Source organism: Cebus imitator, unplaced genomic scaffold (assembly GCF_001604975.1).
Source record: "Cebus imitator isolate Cc_AM_T3 unplaced genomic scaffold, Cebus_imitator-1.0 Scaffold220, whole genome shotgun sequence".
Classification (NCBI taxonomy): domain Eukaryota; kingdom Metazoa; phylum Chordata; class Mammalia; order Primates; family Cebidae; genus Cebus; species Cebus imitator.
The window spans coordinates 289,007-306,857 of record NW_016107535.1 but is presented as its reverse complement, the minus strand read 5'-3'; the positions used below and the strand labels follow the sequence as shown (position 1 = coordinate 306,857).

At 45.3% G+C, this 17,851-nt stretch overlaps 1 protein-coding gene across 8 annotated transcripts in view; it reads left to right on the top strand.

Annotated features, from left to right (window-relative positions):
* Positions 1-17,851, top strand: part of MASP1 (mannan binding lectin serine peptidase 1) — a 76,095-nt gene that overhangs the window by 30,770 nt on the left and 27,474 nt on the right. For 6 of the 8 annotated variants that reach the window (XM_017549575.2, XM_017549574.2, XM_037746086.1 and 3 more), the window contains exons 4-8: positions 457-588; positions 4,656-4,852; positions 9,259-9,406; positions 10,799-10,917; positions 12,507-12,585. In XM_017549575.2, coding sequence (XP_017405064.1) covers positions 457-588; positions 4,656-4,852; positions 9,259-9,406; positions 10,799-10,917; positions 12,507-12,585 — 675 coding nt within the window. Of the gene's footprint in view, positions 1-456; positions 589-4,655; positions 4,853-9,258; positions 9,407-10,798; positions 10,918-12,506; positions 12,586-15,365; positions 16,413-17,851 lie in introns of those variants that run through there. The other 2 variants (XM_017549577.1, XM_017549576.2) reach the window with 1 other exon arrangement.

The following is a 17,851-nucleotide window of genomic DNA, read 5'->3' as shown; positions in this document are numbered from 1 at the left end:
TAGCCAGTTGATCTGAATTTAAATCCTGGGTCTGCCACTTACTATCTGTGTGACTCTAGGCTCTCTAATGCCTCTATGTCTCCATTTCATCCTCCATAGAATGTGAACAATAACAGAATGCGCAGTAACAAATGTGTAATGCCTCCTGAGGTTGCTGTCTCACACAGAGTTATTATTATAACTGTGAGAGGATAGTGGTACTGCCAGCAGTCAGGTTGCCTGGGTTTCAACTTGGCTCTTTGTGACCTTGGGTAACTTGCCTAACCTCTCTGAGTTCTAGCTTCCTAGTTTGTAAAGTGAAGACAATGGCTACCTCTGGGCTGTGTGTGAGGATTAAATGAGAGAATGCATGAACCTCGAAACATAGTGAGGGGCCCATATGAAGGGCTCTGTCAATGCTGACTGTAGTCTTCATCATCATGCATGTATTGATGGAGAGGATTTACCTCCCTACAGATGTGGACGAGTGCAAGGAGAGGGAGGACGAGGAGCTGTCCTGTGACCACTACTGCCACAACTACATTGGTGGCTACTACTGCTCCTGCCGCTTTGGCTACATCCTCCACACAGACAACAGGACCTGCCGAGGTACAGCCGACCAATGATTCTATGCCTTGCCCTTATATGCCACATCCTTAATAATGTCAGATGAGACTCAGAGAAAGACAGATATGCAGTAGGAACAGGTAAAAATGAAGTCAGCGATGCACCTCAGACACCACATGGATGAAGATGCAGAAATGCCCGCCAGCAATCTGGAAACCTGACCTTGGCTTATCAAAGGAGAGAAGCTCTAGACTATTTGGCCATCTTTCCTCCTCCACCTCCCAGGTTCAAGTGATTCTCCTGCCTCAGCCTCCCGAGTCGCTGGGATTACAGGCATGCACCACCACGCCTGACTAATTTTGTATCTTTAGTAGAGACGGGATTTCTCCATGTTGGTCAGGCTGGTCTCAAACTCTCAACCTCAGGTGATCTGCCCGCTTCAGCTTCCCAAAGTGCTAGGATTACAGGCGTGAGCTACCGCGACTGGCCAGCCATCTTTCTTTCCAAGCAGCATTTTTACTATATAGGTTGCTTTTTTCCTATTGTAGGTAATTGGGTTGGTCAATTTAGGGGAAAAGCTGGGTTTCCCAGTTCTTTCTCTTTGAGCCATGAACTATGCCTTACCCAGCAACCCCTTTTCTCTTATTTTCCATGGCCCCTAATTTCCTCTACAACAGAGAGACCTCTCCAAAGGAAAGAAGAGAGAGAGGAAAGAGGCAAACAGAGATAGCCAGAAAACTTCCCATTCCTTCTCTCTATCTTTGTTTTCATCTCTCATCAACATACCGACTATGCTGTAGTCTCGTGCTTACAGAGGGATGGAGAAATGGAGGGGTTTAGCCACTTTCTAGGAGGAGCTCTTGGGCAAGTGGGGTAATTGCCATGTAAGCAAATGGTGGACTGTCTTATGGTCTCTATTTTAATGTTAATGTTCCCATTACATTTATATAATGAAAGTATGGGACATAGCACAATCAGACCTGCACAGGCAAACACTTCCCAGAGATGTGACCCTTGACAGAGATGACAGAGTAAGGAGAAGAAGGGCCTTCCAGGCAGAGAGAACAGCTTCTGCAAACAGTCAGCGGTGTGATAGAACTTGCAGTGTTTCAGGGCAGAGCCAGTAGATTAGTGTGGTTCAGGATAAGCGTCTATGCTTAGGATCTTACTTGGAAGAGGGCAAGTCTGGAGACAAAAGTTTTTTTTCTTCCTCCTTCTATAGCTGCTATTTGCTTCTGAATAAAACCCCATAGCACATATCAGTATAAAGCAATCAAAAATCAAAAGAACAGGCACATGCAGAGTTTTCTTAAAGAGTATTATGTTTTCTATTGTGTTTTTATTTAGTATCCACTATGTGTTGAGTACAGTCAGGGCCAAGAATGCTCAGGGTGGAGCAAGCATTCTCACTCATTTTCTTCATTTTCACCCGTCACCAGGAGGAGCCTTTTTAAATATCATTTTCCTGATAGTTCCATGAAATTTTTCCACAGATAGACTATATATCTGTTTATGTACTGTATATCCATCTGTGTATTGTGCATTTAAAAAGTAAGACCTTCCCCACCAAGAAGGAATTTTAGCTTTCTTGAGGGCAAGATCACCCCCATGAGAAAGCTTGGGGTAAAAAATGAAAACAGATGGGAACTCAGGAGACTTCTATCTTAGCCTTGTTTTGCAACTCACAGCTGTGAAACTTTAAGTTAGTCCTACCCCCTTTTTCTAAACCATAGTTTTCTCATTCACAAATAAGCAGAATGAACAGGAGCTTAGAAACATTAACACCTCAAAGCTAGGATGAACTGGCCCAAGGGTAAAGGCTCAGTGACAAATAAAGTTTCCTTAGCAGGGCTAAAGTCATGCCTAGCTTCCCAGGACAGTGGACTCCTGGTTGTAGTAAATGCAGTGGTGAACAAAGCATAATTCCTGAACTCATAGAACTTACAGTCTAGTGGGAGCAAGAAAATCAACATAAAGTTAGGGAGTTTTTAAAAGAAAATATTTAGACAAATTAAATTTAACAGAGTTTCCCTGAGCAAAGAACCATTTGAGAATCATCCCCTCCACCCACCCCACCACCACCAGAATATGTTGAGAGCAGCTCCAGCAGATGTTGGATAATGTTTATGGGAAGTAGAAGGAAAATGATGTATGTCACGTGCAAGTCAGGTACAGAAACAGCCAAATTACATACAGCTTATATTTGCCTTGTTTGAACATAATTTGAACAGAAGGCCACCTGTGACTGGCCAAAACTCTGTGATTGATACTGTCGACTTAAAAATCAAGATTACAAATCTGTAAGTTTAGAAAAAGAGAGGAGATTTTATTTCTTATAAAGGGTTACAGCAGGTGGCCATCCTCAGAGTCTGGGAAGCACAGCCTCCAGCCAAGATCAGAACCAGGCACTTAAAAGGGGGAGGAGTTGAGTTAGGAGCTACATGCTGAACAGGTTGGCTAAACATTCATATTCAACAGGCCACAGGAGGAGCTATGAATATTCATGAGAGTGGTCCTGGCACATACATATTGAACAAATATGCATGTCACAAATGACCCATGTTCACTTTGGGATGGAGACTTCACATTAAATGTATTACGGTCAAAAAGGCCCCCTAGGTCAAAAAGTCTTTTCAGGACAGGAGGCATTCAAGTGTGCACCCTCTGTAAACTGGCAAGAATCAATCCATGGTCAGAAGTCTCTTATCAGGAGAAAGTGACTGAAATCAGTCTCTTGTCCATTCAAAGCTATAGTTATGACTGGTGGAACACGGTGGCAGTGAGTCAGTCAGTCAGCATCTGGCGGAGCTGAAAATTATTTTCATATCACTTATCTCAAGCCCAGTGCTTGTTGTTTAGCTGCTGGAGAAAAAGAAAAACTTCATTGCATTGTAAGAACATAGTTTATGCTTTCGGTGCAGGGATACATGGCTTAACCCTTGCCTGGCATGGCCTTAGGTCTTTCATAATTCATAATTTGGTATTTTATTGCCAAAAGAGGCCTGTTTTCTCAGTCTCATGATCTCTGGTTTAACACTAATGCTGGTCAATTGTTGTGTCCAAACTGCAAAGAAGAGAGGATATACAAGGAGTATCTAACCTACCATTCCATCACGGCCAGAAATTCCATTTTAAGGTTTTTCTGGAGATCCTTTTGCCACGGGGGGCCCATTAGGTCACTGGAGGGCTTGGGATTTTATTTTTAGTTTACAGTAAAAGAATAGTTTACAGTCTATGTAAAAATCCAGTTAGGTTATAGTTCACCATGTATGCAGAACGCTTCAGGCTGAATTTAAAACGTATAAGGAGGCCAGGCACGGTGGCTCACACCTATAATGTCAGCACTTTGGGAGGCTAAGGCAGGCGGATGACTTGAGTCTAGGAATTTGAAATCAGCCTGGGCAACATAGCAAGACCCTATCTCTATAAAAACTACAAATATCAGCTGGGTGTGGTGGCACGTGCCTGTGCTCCCAGCTATTCAGGAAGCTGAGGTGGAAGGATTGACTTGAGCCCAGGAGGTGGAGGTTGCAGTGGGTCGAGACGGCACCACTGCACTCCAACCAAGGCGATAGAGTGAGGTCCTATCTCGATAAAATAAAATAAGTAAGAAGGAAGCTTTGGGCTACATTTAATTGAACAGAGTGAATAGCACTACAAATAAAAACAAAACAAAGAAGGGCTAGAAAGTGAGGGTGTGTGTGAAGGGCCTATGGGAGATGAGGGATCTCCTGAAGTTCTGGGTGGAGGGACGGCAGGATCACAGAGGTCCAGACATCCCCCTGACCACTCCATCTCTAAACGTTTCCCTCTCATATTCCTCTCCCTGACCCGTATTCCAGAGGATCTGATGAGAAGGATCATTACAGGGTACACAACCCTGAGAGACAATTAGAAAATCTGTTATTGAGCCTCAACTCTGTAAATTACTAAAACATGCAACCTTTAATAAATCATTTCCCTTCATTTTTTCCATCTGTAAAATGGAGATGCCAGTACCTTCCCTGTCTACTGCTTGGGACCACTGGGAATATCATATAGTAACAGATAGGCAAGGCTTGCTATGGCGTGGTTTCGATGTGCCATTTTCTCTGCTGTGTTTCCAACAGTGGAGTGCAGTGACAACCTCTTCACCCAAAGGACTGGGGTGATCACCAGCCCTGACTTCCCAAACCCTTACCCCAAGAGCTCTGAATGCCTCTATACCATCAAGCTGGAAGAGGGTTTCATGGTCAGCCTGCAGTTCGAGGACATTTTTGACATTGAAGACCATCCTGACGTGTCCTGCCCTTATGACTACATTAAGGTGAGCCTGTAATGAACACTTGTCCTAGAGATGCTGGAAAATCTTGGCTGAGTTGGGGAAATTGATATTCTGGAACCTTCACCTTCTTCTCCCAGGATAGAGAGCCAAGCAGCTACTTTCTCAAAAAGCCATTATTTAAAATAACACCTATCATCTTAGTTAGATCTATTCCAGGGATCTCTGATCTGAAACTATCACCCTGGCCACTAGGGTGGCTTGAGGAGGAGAGCTGTAGGGTCAAAATCTGCATTTTATTTTTTTTAATTACTATTATTATTATTTTGAGACTGATTCTCACTTTGTCACCCAGGCTGGAGTGCTTACTACAGCATACTACAACCTCCACTTCCCAGGTTCAAGGGATTATCTGCCTCAGCCTCCCGAATAGCTGGAATTCTAGGCACCTGCCAACATGCCCAGCAGATTTTTGTATGTTTAGTAGAGACAGGGTTTCACTATCTTGACCAGGCTGGTCTTGAACTCCTGACCTCATGATCCACCCACCTCAACTTCCCAAAGTGCTGGGATTACAGGCGTGAGCCACCGCACCTGGCAAATCTGCATTTTAGAAAGGTCTCTTGCGGGCATTGCCAACCCCGTGGACATCCATGCCATGCAGTCGCATAGGGCCCTGTGCTCAGAGGGGCCTCATGCTTGGTTTAATAAACATATGAAATTAGTTTTTCTTCTCTTTATTTTTTTAACCTATTACCAAATTTTTAATTTGAAATTTTTAATTCATTTTAAATAAGGGGCTCCGTATTTTCATTTTGCCCCAGACTGCACAAATTTTGCTGCTGGGCCTGCTTGCAGGAAGAGACTATGTGAAAGGCAAATAAAGAGGGAAGAAATACCACAGGCAAATAACTACTCAATTTCTGGTTATTTCAATATTATAATTAAGATGCAACGGTAGCCTGAATTTGAGCCATGGCTGGGATAATGGGGGAGATATTTTTGAGATATGTGGAAAGTAAAACCAGTGATTCTTACAGAGTGATCAGTCAAAGCATCCAAGTAGAGCTCAATATTAGGGTCTATCTCAGAAGAGACACTGAGCTGGGGATAAAGATGGGAGCCATCAAATGTGTAACGAGGTGCTGATTTAAACCATGGAAATGGCAGGACGTCCTAGAAAAAAAAATGGAAGCTAGAACACAAGAAATTATGATACCTAGATGGAGGCGGAGAAACCCACAAAAGAGGACAGAAAGGGCCAGAAAATGAGACTGCCAAAAAGAAAGCTGTCAACAGTGAGAGAGGCAGAAAAGCCTGAGGGGACACAAAAGAAAACTCTGGAACCTAGAGCCTGACCTGTCCCCTACTTGGATACAGAGGCTAAGAAGCAGCTTGGCTGGAGGTGGAATATCAGGAAGTATAGACCATGGGTTTTCTATTTTGCTGTTTTAGCAAACTACCACAAACATAACAGCTTAAAACGATCCCAATTTCTTATCCCAGCATTGTGTCGCTCAGAAGTCCCGGTGGGCATAATTGGGATTCTTTGTTTAGGGTCTCATGAAACTGAAATCCAGGTGTTAGCTAGTGGGGTTCTTATCTAGAGGCTCTGGAGAAGAATCAGCTTCATAGATATTTAGGTTGTTGGCAGAATTCAGTTCCTTCCAAATGTAACACTAAAATCTCCTTCTTCCTCCTGGCTGTTGGCCAGTGGTGGCTCTCAGCTCTAGAGGTTGCATTCAGATCCTCTCACATTGCCCCTTGTCATCAGAAAAAGTCCCTCCCATCAAATTCCTGTCACACTTCAAATCTCCCTGACTTCTGCCACTGCTGCCAGCCAGAGGAAACTGTGTTGAATGGGTTCGTGTGATTGGGTTAAGTCCATCCAGATACTCTTCTTAACTTTAGGCCAGCTAATGAAAAACTTTAATACATCTGCAAAATCCCTTTTGCCTTTAATATCACATCACCACAAAGTAACAGCAGGAGTGAAGGTCAAGGGGGCCACCCCAGAATTCTGCCAGGTGTCCCAGGAACTACACCTGGGAGCCTCACTCAAGCATGCAACCTCTTGGGCTTCATTTGTTTCCCCCTCTCCTCAATAAGGACAACAAGACAAAGATGTCACTTGGGATTGTAGAAGTCACCAAACGATAGGTAAGGAGTCATGGTGAAGATGGGAGAAAAGTGGGTTAAAGACATAAAAAATAACCAGGACTGGGAGGTGGGGAATCCGGATCAGATGATAGAGCCTATTGCCATCTCTCCTCCACTGTCCCCAACCCCCCACAAACGCATCACCTTCCTCCTGCTCAACTGCAAAACTTCCAATTGTTTTTGTTTTGTTTTGTTTTGTTTTTTGTTGCTTCTTCCACTCTTGCCCTACACAATCTATTCTCCCACAGCATAGAGGGTAATCTTTATAAAAGCTAGATTCAATCAAGTTTGTATTTGAAATTAAACCTAAATTTGTCAACACAGTGTAACCTTTTTCTGTTTTCCAGCCTCATGCCATGGCACACCCACTGCCCAGCCAGCATGGCTTCCTGCCTGTTCCTAACACTAGGCAAACTCCCACCTTTGGCCTTGATTTTACATTTGCAGTTTTCTCTACCTAGAAAGTGTTCTTCCCTTCTCTTCAAACAGGCTCATACTCATCCTACATGTCTGAGATCCCCACTACGACCTCAGAAAGGCCTTTCTGGATCACCTAATTAAAATTGTTATATATTATATTGCCATTATAGAAATGATTACTTCTGGCTGGGCACGATGGCTCACGCCTGTAATCCCAGCACTCTGGGAGGCCGAGGCAGGTGGATCACCTGAGTTTGGGAGTTCGAGACCAGCCTGACCAACATGGAGAAACCCCGTCTCTACTTAAAATACAAAAATTAGCTGGGTGTGGTGACGCATGCCTGTAATCCCAGCTACTCAGGAGGCTGAGGCAGGAGAATCATTTGAACCCAGGAGGCAGAAGTTGCAGGGAGCTGAGATTGCACTATTGCACTCCTGCCTGGGCAACAAGAGTGAAATCTCCGTTTTAAAAAGAAAGAAAGAAAAATAAAGAGAAAGAAAGAAGGAAAGAAAGAGAAAGAAAGAAAAAGAAAGAAAATAAAGAAGGAAAGGAAGGAATAAGGAAGGAAGGAAGGAAGGAAGGAAGGAAGGAAGGAAGGAAGGAAGGAGAACAAAAGTGATTATTTCTATAGGTTACATAGATTTTACTACATAAATTATAAACATATGGCATATATTTCTATTACATATGCATATCATCCTGATTATTTTTATAACCCTTATGACAGCCTATAATTCTTTTGTTTATTATTTATTGTTAGTCTCCCCCAACTATAGACTGAAGGTTCTTTGACAGCAGAGATCTTCTCTGCTTTATGCACCAGACAGTGCTCTGCCCTTCTCTGAGCCACAATATGTTCATCTCTAAGCAGAGGATTTTTTTTTTTTTGATTTTACTTTAAGTTCTGGGATACATGTGCAGAACGTGCAGGTTTGTTACAGAGGTATACATGTGCCGTGGTGGTTTGCTGCACCCATCAACCCATCATCTAGTTTTTGTTGTTTTTTTTTTTTTTTTAGACTGAGTCTTGCTCTGTCACCCAGGCTGGAGTGCAGTGGCATGATCTGGGCTCGCTGTAACCTCCACCTCCCAGGTTCAAGCGATTCTCCTGCCTCAGCCTCTTGAGTAGCTGGGATTACAGGCGTGCACCACTATACCTGACTAATTTTTGTATTTTTAGTAGAGACAGGGTTTCACCAAGTTGGCCAGGATGGTCTCCATCTCTTGACCTTGTGATCCCATCTTGGCCTCCCAAAGTGCTGGATTACAGGCATGAGCCACCACACCCTGCCTGTCATCCAGGTTTTAAGCCTCACATGCATTAGGTATTTGTCCTGATGCTTGCTCCCCACCCACTGACAGGCCTCAGTATGTGATGTTCCCCTCCCTGTGTCCATGTGTTCTCATTGTCCAACTCCCACTTTGGAGTGAGGACATGTGGTGTTTGGTTTTCTGTTCCTGCATTAGTTTACTGAGAATGATGGCTTCCAGGTTCATCCATCTCCCTGCAAAGAACATGAACTCATCCTTTTATGGCTGCATAGTATTCCATGGTGTGTATGTACCACATCAATGCTAGTCTATCATTGATGGACATTTGAGTTGGTTTCATGCCTTTGCTATTATAAATAGTTAAGCAGAAGATTATTAACCTGCCTTGTCCACGTCAAGAGCCATTGTAAACTATAAATGAGAGAGTGGAGATGAAAGCATTTGGTGACTGGTCAGGCTCATTAAAAACCTAAGTGAATACCAAGGATTCATGTGGAGGTTTCCAGAAAGCCCAGAGTGCAGTGGCGAGGTACTGCCTGCAGTGGCCATGTTGGCTGCTCAGATGGAACCCGCTCTTTATCTCTCTCATATTTTGCAGGTCAAAGTTGGTCCAAAAGTTTGGGGGCCATTCTGTGGAGAGAAAGCCCCAGAACCCATCAACACCCAGAGCCACCGCGTCCTGATCCTGTTCCATAGCGACAACTCGGGAGAGAACCGGGGCTGGAGGCTCTCATACAGGGCTGCAGGTAACCTCTTCCCTCCCAGGTCACACTGAGCTGCTGTGCTTGGCCTTTGCAGAGGCAGTGGCTGAGGGAGGAGGGGGGCAGGCTTGGATCTCCTCTGAGGACCTGATGGAACTCCCAGTTGAGCAGCTGGGGACCAAGGCGCGTGATCTCTCCTGACTCAGCTTTCCGTGTATAAAATGAGGGCAAGGACAACAATAATGTCAGGTGGACAAGGCTGGTGGCTTTCAAAACATGTACTTCAGTATCACATAGAGAGATTAAAGAAAAAGAAATCTTGTTTCCTGAACTCTACCCCTCACAGTGATTCAGTAGACTTGGGGAGGGCAATTTCAGCTCCAACCTTCTCCAAATCTAGGGCTAGAATTTGGATATGGGCCTGGAGCCCAGAATGTTTCATTATGGTGCTTTGTCTCCTTGTGGGCCCCCCCATCAGCAAAGCCCCTGGGTCTCATGCCCCTGTCCCTCGAGTCAGCCAGTCCTGGCCCAAACCTTGATCGAGCCACCTGACCTGCAGAACTGGTCTGTAGGAATTCAAGGAGGGAGAGGGTGAACATCAGTGACAAAAGATCTCATCTGGGCATGACCAATTCAGTTCATAGACTGAAACCCTGGCCCAGCCTGCATTATCACATACACTGCTCAGACTGGGGAGAGCAGAGACAATATTAACAAAGGAGAGTTTGTCTCTGAAAAAGTGTCAGGGATAGGCCCAGGCCTGAAGAGCCTGTCAGATTTCGCCTTTCGAAGAGAGGACTCAGAGGCCTATGATCACAGTCTCTCTAATGCTTTGAAGAAGGGTCTTGGGAAGAAAGAGCAATTTGGGTCATCCTTAATGGCCCAAGAGGACAAATGAGTAAAAATTACAGGGGCGTGAATTTCAGCTAAGTAGGAAAACAGTGTTCATGTACTTAGCAGAGTCCATTACTGAAAGGTACAGGTTAGGGAGGCACTGAGCTCTCTGTCACTGTGTCCCTGAGCCGCCATGCTTAGCCCTCCCAGGGGTGGTGGTTGAGGGAGGAGGGATACAGGTTTGGACCTGGTGGGGCTCCCAGCTGAGCAGTATGTTTGGTGTCTACTGCGGAGGATATTGTAAGAGAAGCATCAGACAAGGATTGGATTTAATGACGTTTAACATTCCTTCCAACCTGAGTTTTAATGAAATCATCTGGCCAACCATTTCATTCTGCAAGTAAGGACATGGTGGTCCAAGTTGGAAACTGTCCTATTCACGGTTCCAGAATTAGTCTCTTGCAGGGCCTGGCAGATCCACGCCTCCAATACCCAGTTTCATATTGTATTCACCTTCATCAGGCCTTGCTTTCTAGGGACTGGCCCTTTAAGGCAAGACTTCTCATTTTCTCACCTGCTGTTCTTTCATTTGCTCCCCACCAGGAAATGAGTGCCCCGAGCTGCGGCCTCCTGTCCATGGGAAACTCGAGCCCTCCCAAGCCAAGTATTCCTTCAAAGACCAAGTGCTCATCAGCTGTGACACAGGCTACAAAGTGCTGAAGGTGCAGAGCCCTGCCTGGGAAAGGGGAGTGACTAGCCCACAGAAAATCTCCCCACCTGCACCCTCCCCAGTGCAGATGGGCTGCCAGCACTGGTCATAGTTCCAGCACAGAATTTCCTAGCTGCCCATCAACTTCTCAAATGTTCCGGAAATTCCAAAGCATGTGTCCCAAACATTCTCACACTCTGAAAATGGCACAAAAGTTTGTCCCCCCCCCTCCAGTCAGAGCATGAGTTGGTTTGAATTTTAAAAATATGGGTCAGGCGCAGTGGCTCATGCCTGTAATCCCAACACTTTGGGAGGCCGAGGTGGGTAGAATCACAAGGTCAAGAGATTGAGACCATCCTGGCCAACATGGTGAAACCCCTTCTCTGCTAAAAATACAAAAATTAGCCAGGTGTCATGGTGTGCACCTGTAGTCCCAGCTACTCAGGAGGCTGAGGCAGGAGAATTGCTTGAACCCAGGAGGTAGAGGTTGCAGTGAGGTGAGATCGCACCACTGCACTCCAACCTGGTGACAGAGTGAGACTCTGTCTCAAAAAAATAAATAAATAAAAATATGGATTCATACAGCTCTATAATCAAGGCTGAGAACTGTAAACAAAGTTCACTGGACTTATAGGGTGGAGTGGAATGGGATACAAGAAAAGGAAGCAGACATTTTAAAAGTAGTAGATGGGGCTGGGCGTTGTGGCTCCCAGCACTTTGGGAGGCCAAGGCAAGTGGATCACCTTAGCTCAGGAGTTTGAGACCAGCCTGGCCAATATGGCGAAACCCCATCTCTACTAAAAAATACAAAAAATAGCTAGGTGCACCTGTAATCCCAGCTACTTGGGAGGCTGAGGCAGGAGAATCACTTGAATCCAGGAAATGGAGGTTGCAGTGAGCTGAGATCGCACCACTGCACTCCAGCCTAGGTGACAAGAGCAAAACTCAATCTCAGGAAAAAAAAAAAGTAACGGATGGGTTCCCCTCATTCTCCCACCGCCTGAAGCAGTAGTTCTAGGAATCACATGGTTAGCTTTAAAAAAAAAAAATCACCTCTCAGCTCTCACTTGAGATCAGTTAAAGCAGACTTTTTGGGGCTGGGACCAGTGATTGGTGCAGCCAAGCCAGAAGACCACTGATTTCAAGGAATAGTTCTCAGAGAGGGGTCCTTAGTCTCAGCATCATAGGGGACTTGTTGGAAATGCAAATGCTGGGGTAGGCCAGCCCCACTGAATCAGAAACTCTGGGGGAGAAGCCCCCCAGCCCGTGTTTTAGCAAGCCTTCTAGGATATGCTGACCACCTGCCCTAGCTTGAGAGCCACTGCTCTGAAAAGGGAGTCAATGCTGCAGCTTTCCCTTCATAGATAGTTGCCCAAAACCCTTCTTACACACAGCCCTTGCCCCTCTCTGGAGTATGAAAAGGGAATATGAACTCAGCATGTATCTTTCCCCTACCTTCAAGCTTGCCTTTGGAGGCCCCTGGGTGGAAAATCTCAATCGAGGACAAGCATATGTGGAACTTGAGTTGATTTTGCCAGGAAACAACCTCTGACACCACCCCCACCTCCTTCTTCCCACTCCCTTCTTCCTGTGTCTTCCCAGGATAATGTGGAGATGGACACGTTCCAGATTGAGTGTCTGAAGGATGGGACGTGGAGTAACAAGATTCCCACCTGTAAAAGTAAGAAAGCCTAATGGGTTATTATAAAGATACTGAGCTCCCCAACACTGGGGGATACGGGCAGAGCATGCAAGGGTGAAAGCATGGCAGGAGCACTCTGAGGGGGATGGCAGCAGGAATTTAACAGACACATAAGGGTTAGGGACAAAAGAGTATCAATGCTCCTTTTGGCAATCAGACATTAGGATCCCAAAAGAAACTTCTTGTGGTCCCCAGTTTACTCTGTTAAATACCAATTTTACTTCAGGCTAATAGAAGGGTTGCCAGACTTACTAAAGGAATAGCGTGTATCCAGGCTTGAAACCAGCTTTGGCAATTGCTAATTCAGGAAACTAGTTTGGTGCTGGTGCCCAGAGCTGAGTGACCTTGCTAGTCTTCATGTGGCCATGAGCCATATCCCCTATGTCTTCTGAGACAGCTCAAGATTTAGGGCTGTGTGGGAACGGCTGTGGGGTCAGCACAGCAGGCCTGCATGAAGCAGAGGATACAGCTCTTCACTGGTTCCTGGGACCCAGAGTTCTTGCCTTGGCCCTGCCCCTAACCAACTCTGTGACTGTGAATAAGACACTTCACCTCAACTATAAATTAAGGAGTTTGGACTAGGTTTATATTTTATAATATGTGCCCCTTGGTTTTAAAATAATGTAGTCTATATAAATCATCTGCTGAGCTTTGTAAAAATACAAGCTTCCAACCACTTCACCTCACCACCACCCCCTGCAACCACCCCTCAGCATTAGGTGATTTCAATGAAAGACTTATAAAGACCACAGTTTTAGAAACTTATCTATGGCCAACATTGATGAGAGGCAGCACAGTGACAGAAATAGTCAGGGAAGGAAGGGAGAGAGAAGAGGGAATTTGCTTTACAATGGAGAGGGGAGGTCAAGAATTAGAGCCTGGCACGGTGGCTCATGTCTGTAATCCCAGCACTGTGGGAGGCAGAGGTGGGTGGATCACTTGAGGTCCCGAGTTCCAGACCAGCGTGGCCAACATGGTGAAATCCTGTCTCTACTAAAAATATAAAAATTAGCTGTGTGTGGTGGTGCACACCTGTAATCCCAGCTACTCGGGGGGCTGAGGCAGAATTGCATGAACCCGGGAGGTGGAGGTTGCAGTGAGCCAAGATTGTGCCATTGCACTCGCTCCAGCCTGGGTGACAGAGCAAGACTTTCTTTTTTTTTTTCCCCCATTTATTTATTTTATTGCATTTTAGGTTTTGGAAGACTTTCATCTCAAAAAAAAAAAAATCAAAAAATCTAGAATTGGAGTTGGTCCCACCCATCTTCTTTCATTATTTCATGCAAACTGGAGCGCTGTCCTCTCCCTTTCTCCTACATGGCCTTGATTCAGTAGGCAGACAAATGTCCTTCCATTGTCCCAAGGGGGACATTCCCTTAAGGCAAACCTAGGCAGAACTTTGAAGTGAAATATGCTTGTTCTTAATTTTTCATTTCATATGATGTGGCTGGAGTCAGAGCCTACTGTGGGGAAAGAGGGGTCATTTTATGGCTTTAACAAAATGTTTCAAAAAATGTTGACTGGATGCCTGTGCAGAGTTCCATGGGGAAGTCAGATGGAAAAGACAAGGGCCAGCCACAGAGGAACTCAAGTGCTGGTGGCCACAGCCACCACCTCCCCCAGTCTGAGGCTCTAGGTGCAGTGCTGCGTGAAAGCCTTGTAAGCAAAGCACTGCAGAACAAAGCAAGGGCCATGTTGAAGGAGAAGGTAAAGGAGGATATGGGGTGTCTGGGACAGAATCAGGCTTTGGAGTCAGGAAGTTCTAGATTCAAATGCAGATTCTACCAGCTGAGAGTCCCTAACTGATGTATTCAGACTCTTTTAGCCTCAGTTTCCTGCCCTCAAGATTGGTCTGGGGATTAACTGGGTTAATATACACACTATACCCATGGAGGGCCAGAAACGTGCAAAAGATCAGCAAACTCCTCCTCCCCCAACCCAATCCCCTTACTGGGAAGAGGTTTTGTTTCTCTCATTCATGTTTTTGGAAAGTAGGAAACATTAATAATGTTTCCTTGATTAATATTTTTCCCTGACTTGTGTTAGCATACAACAGAACACCCTGTCATTTTTTAGTAAAGCGAAATTGTTTCTCTCCCTGTTATTACTCTATTCTCCCAAAATAGGCTGGATTAAGACTATTAGAATTCCCATTCAGGCATACCCAGCATCTTTTCTTACTCAAAGTATTTATTGAGTATCTCTCTGTACCAGGCACTGTGCTAGGTCCTAGGGCAAAGGCATAGACAGGACTGAGGAGTTGAGAGTCCCCAGGGATTGAGGGGTACAGGGTTGGAAACAGATGAGGTGTGCACTCGGTGGTAAAGAAATGTGCACTAGAAAAGAGGCTGGGAATTATGGGTTGTTGTTCTGGCCCTGCCTCCACCTTGCTGTGGTGACCCCCGGACAAGTCCTGTTCTATTCTGAATGCTGTCAAGTGAGGGTTTGAACCAGATGCATGCAAAGCTCCCTCCAGGGACAGATTTTTATAATCCTCATGAGCCAGGATGTATGACTCTGCAAATTCTCAGAATGATACAAATTCCACAGTCCCAAACTGTTCTTCACACTGGCTGTACCTAAACTATGCATTCTTAATCAATTCTGGTGGAGTGATTTCTGTATTTCCTGCATAAACTGTTTCTGCTTTGCTTGCTAATTTCTCTCTCTCTCTCTCTCTCTCTCGCTCTCGCTCTTCCTCTCTCTGCTTCCTGCCTCTGTATCTCTTGATCTTTCTTTGATCTTCACTATGGTGGCAGAAAACGAAATCGATCTGGAGAGCCAACTCAAGTCAGAGCAAGTGACAGAGTGAATGACGGGACCACACACAAAGCAGACACCCAGAAATGGATCACTCCCAAGACCCCCGAGGCCCAGAGCTGCACCTCCCTTCCCACCAAACAACACTCCCGTGCCCCTTTCAGTGTGGATTAGAATGAGTGCTGAACAAGGCAACATGATCTCAGCAGTTGAAGCTGCTACATGTGTGAAAACAAATTCTCCACTTGAGGGTTTGCCCGTCATTCAAACACTGCTCCAGAAAATAATGAAAAAAAGATATGGGATTTATTTTAGCACCTCTGAGTGGATCGTACTTTTCTCAAAGGAAAAAAAAAAATGCCTTTGGTCCTAGAGACACAAGATTTAATATAAAATCATGTGGCCTCAGGCTGACCAGATCAGGGTGGTTTCTAATCCATTCTACATTTCAAGTTTAAATGAGCCAGACTGTCTGTGACTTTATGAATCTGAAAGTGTTACCTGTTGCTATTTTCTTAGCCACCATGAGTAGGCAAAGCAAATAATAACTCACATAGTGTGGATTTTTGAGGATCTGAATGTTTTCTCATTCACGAAAGTATCCCTTTTACCCCTACCTAGTGTGGGGCTGAAATGTCATCAGTAGAACTTCTTTCCCCTGGGGCTTACAAGTTCTATGTTTCTTAAAATTTGCCAATTAAAAATTTTAAAAAGATAGGTATCACACTTGAAAACAGTGGTCCCAACTCTGTGCCATGGGATATCACAGGTCTTAACCAGTGATAGAAAAAGGGCTGGGGAGTGGCAGCAGGAATGTCTGCTTCCATCTGAACATCTGGACACACATGTCAGAGAACCTTTGCATTAAATGGACTGCCCGATCTATTTGGTGATTAAATGGCTATGTGGTGAGGGCACAACCCTGGGCAGTCTGGAGCCTGAGGTGCCATTCTTGGCTAGAGGCACCACCGAAAGAAGAGATGGACTGTCTGCTAAAGGCAAGCGTCAGCTGAATAAATGTCTTTAAACCTACAAAGTATTAACAGCCATCACAGTACCATAGAGGGAGTCAGAATTTAAGAGGAAGCTTTGATATATATCCAAATAATTGTCATAGCTTTGATGCGGGCAGCATGACATACATGCCATCAAAGAAACATTAGTGAAGAGTTCCAGAACAAGGAAGCAGCCCTGCCCAGTGAGCATTAGAAAGGCTTTCAAGAGGAAGGAGTGTTTCATCAAGGCCTCCAGGGTGGCCAGAGCATGGACACAGGGTGCCCCAGGCAGCAGGGATGACACCAGCCTCCTCTTGGGAGCAGGAGGCAGCAGGGGAGCACACTGAAGGAGCTGGTGTTTGGAGGGTAGGTGCACCAAGGGGAGAAAAGAAGATGAGGCCAGGGAGGGCGCTAGAGCCCAACCCCCCAGGCCTGAGTGCCAGGGTTAGCTGACTGTGCATCATTCTCTAGGAAGCCCCCCAGTACAGCATGTCACACTTGGAACTGCAGGTCAAGAAAGGTGTGTCTGGAGGAAAATAAGTGTCAACTAGTAATTACCATGGAGATGGGGTGTCGGGTGGTACCGCCAAGGCCACGGGAAAGAGAAGGGTGTTTTGATTCCGGAGTGTGGAATTGGCCAGAGAGAACTTTAGAGAAAAGGATAAAACCCTTCCTAAAGCAAAGAACATGACCAGCGGAGGAAGCGAGGTCTAGTATGTCCTGATTTTGCCAGCCAGAGCTGCTCAAGGGGAAGTCACTTCCAGGTCCCGGAGAGACAAGGCTTTTTCCCTGCCACTGTGGACTTGGGAAGAAATGCAGCCCTCCACACTGACACAAATCCTCCATGCGCCACTATTTATCACCTCTCTACCTAGTTGTCGGGCCAGCTGTATCAGTGGGCAAAGTTGCTTCTCTGAAGTGACGTGAAAGTAGGTCCTCCACCCAGAAAATATCTGTCCCCAGCGTCAGCCACATAACAGGCTCCCAGGGGCCCGACCATCTAGCCACCCTAAGTTCAACCCTGGAATTCCCGAACTAGGTGGTCAGGTCCTGAGACCACTTTGACAAGATGAACTGCTGGAGCAAAGTTAAGGGAGATGAGTAAAACCAATACCTAGGTACCAGGTCAACGGCATTTTCTAAAAACAGAGGAAAAGTCTGCTTTAGCAGAAAATAAATTTAAAACTGTTTATAGTATTTACATAATAAATATGATTGCCTCATTATCCTAGTGTTGAGCTGCAAACAGTTACCTCACAGAGTAGAAGGGCGTCTCTACTTTTGGATAATCAAAACAAATGGAGATGATTTGTCCGGCGTGACTGGATTGCAAGCCAGGGCAAAACCAGTTGTCTTGGCTTGCCCTCCTTGTGGGTAAAATTTACCTACATTTATGCCCTTCCTTCATATTTTCCTCCAACCTGGAGGGCCTTGGAATTATTTATGTTTTGAATGGACTCTCTAATCCAAAAGAGATGAATCTGGAGTCC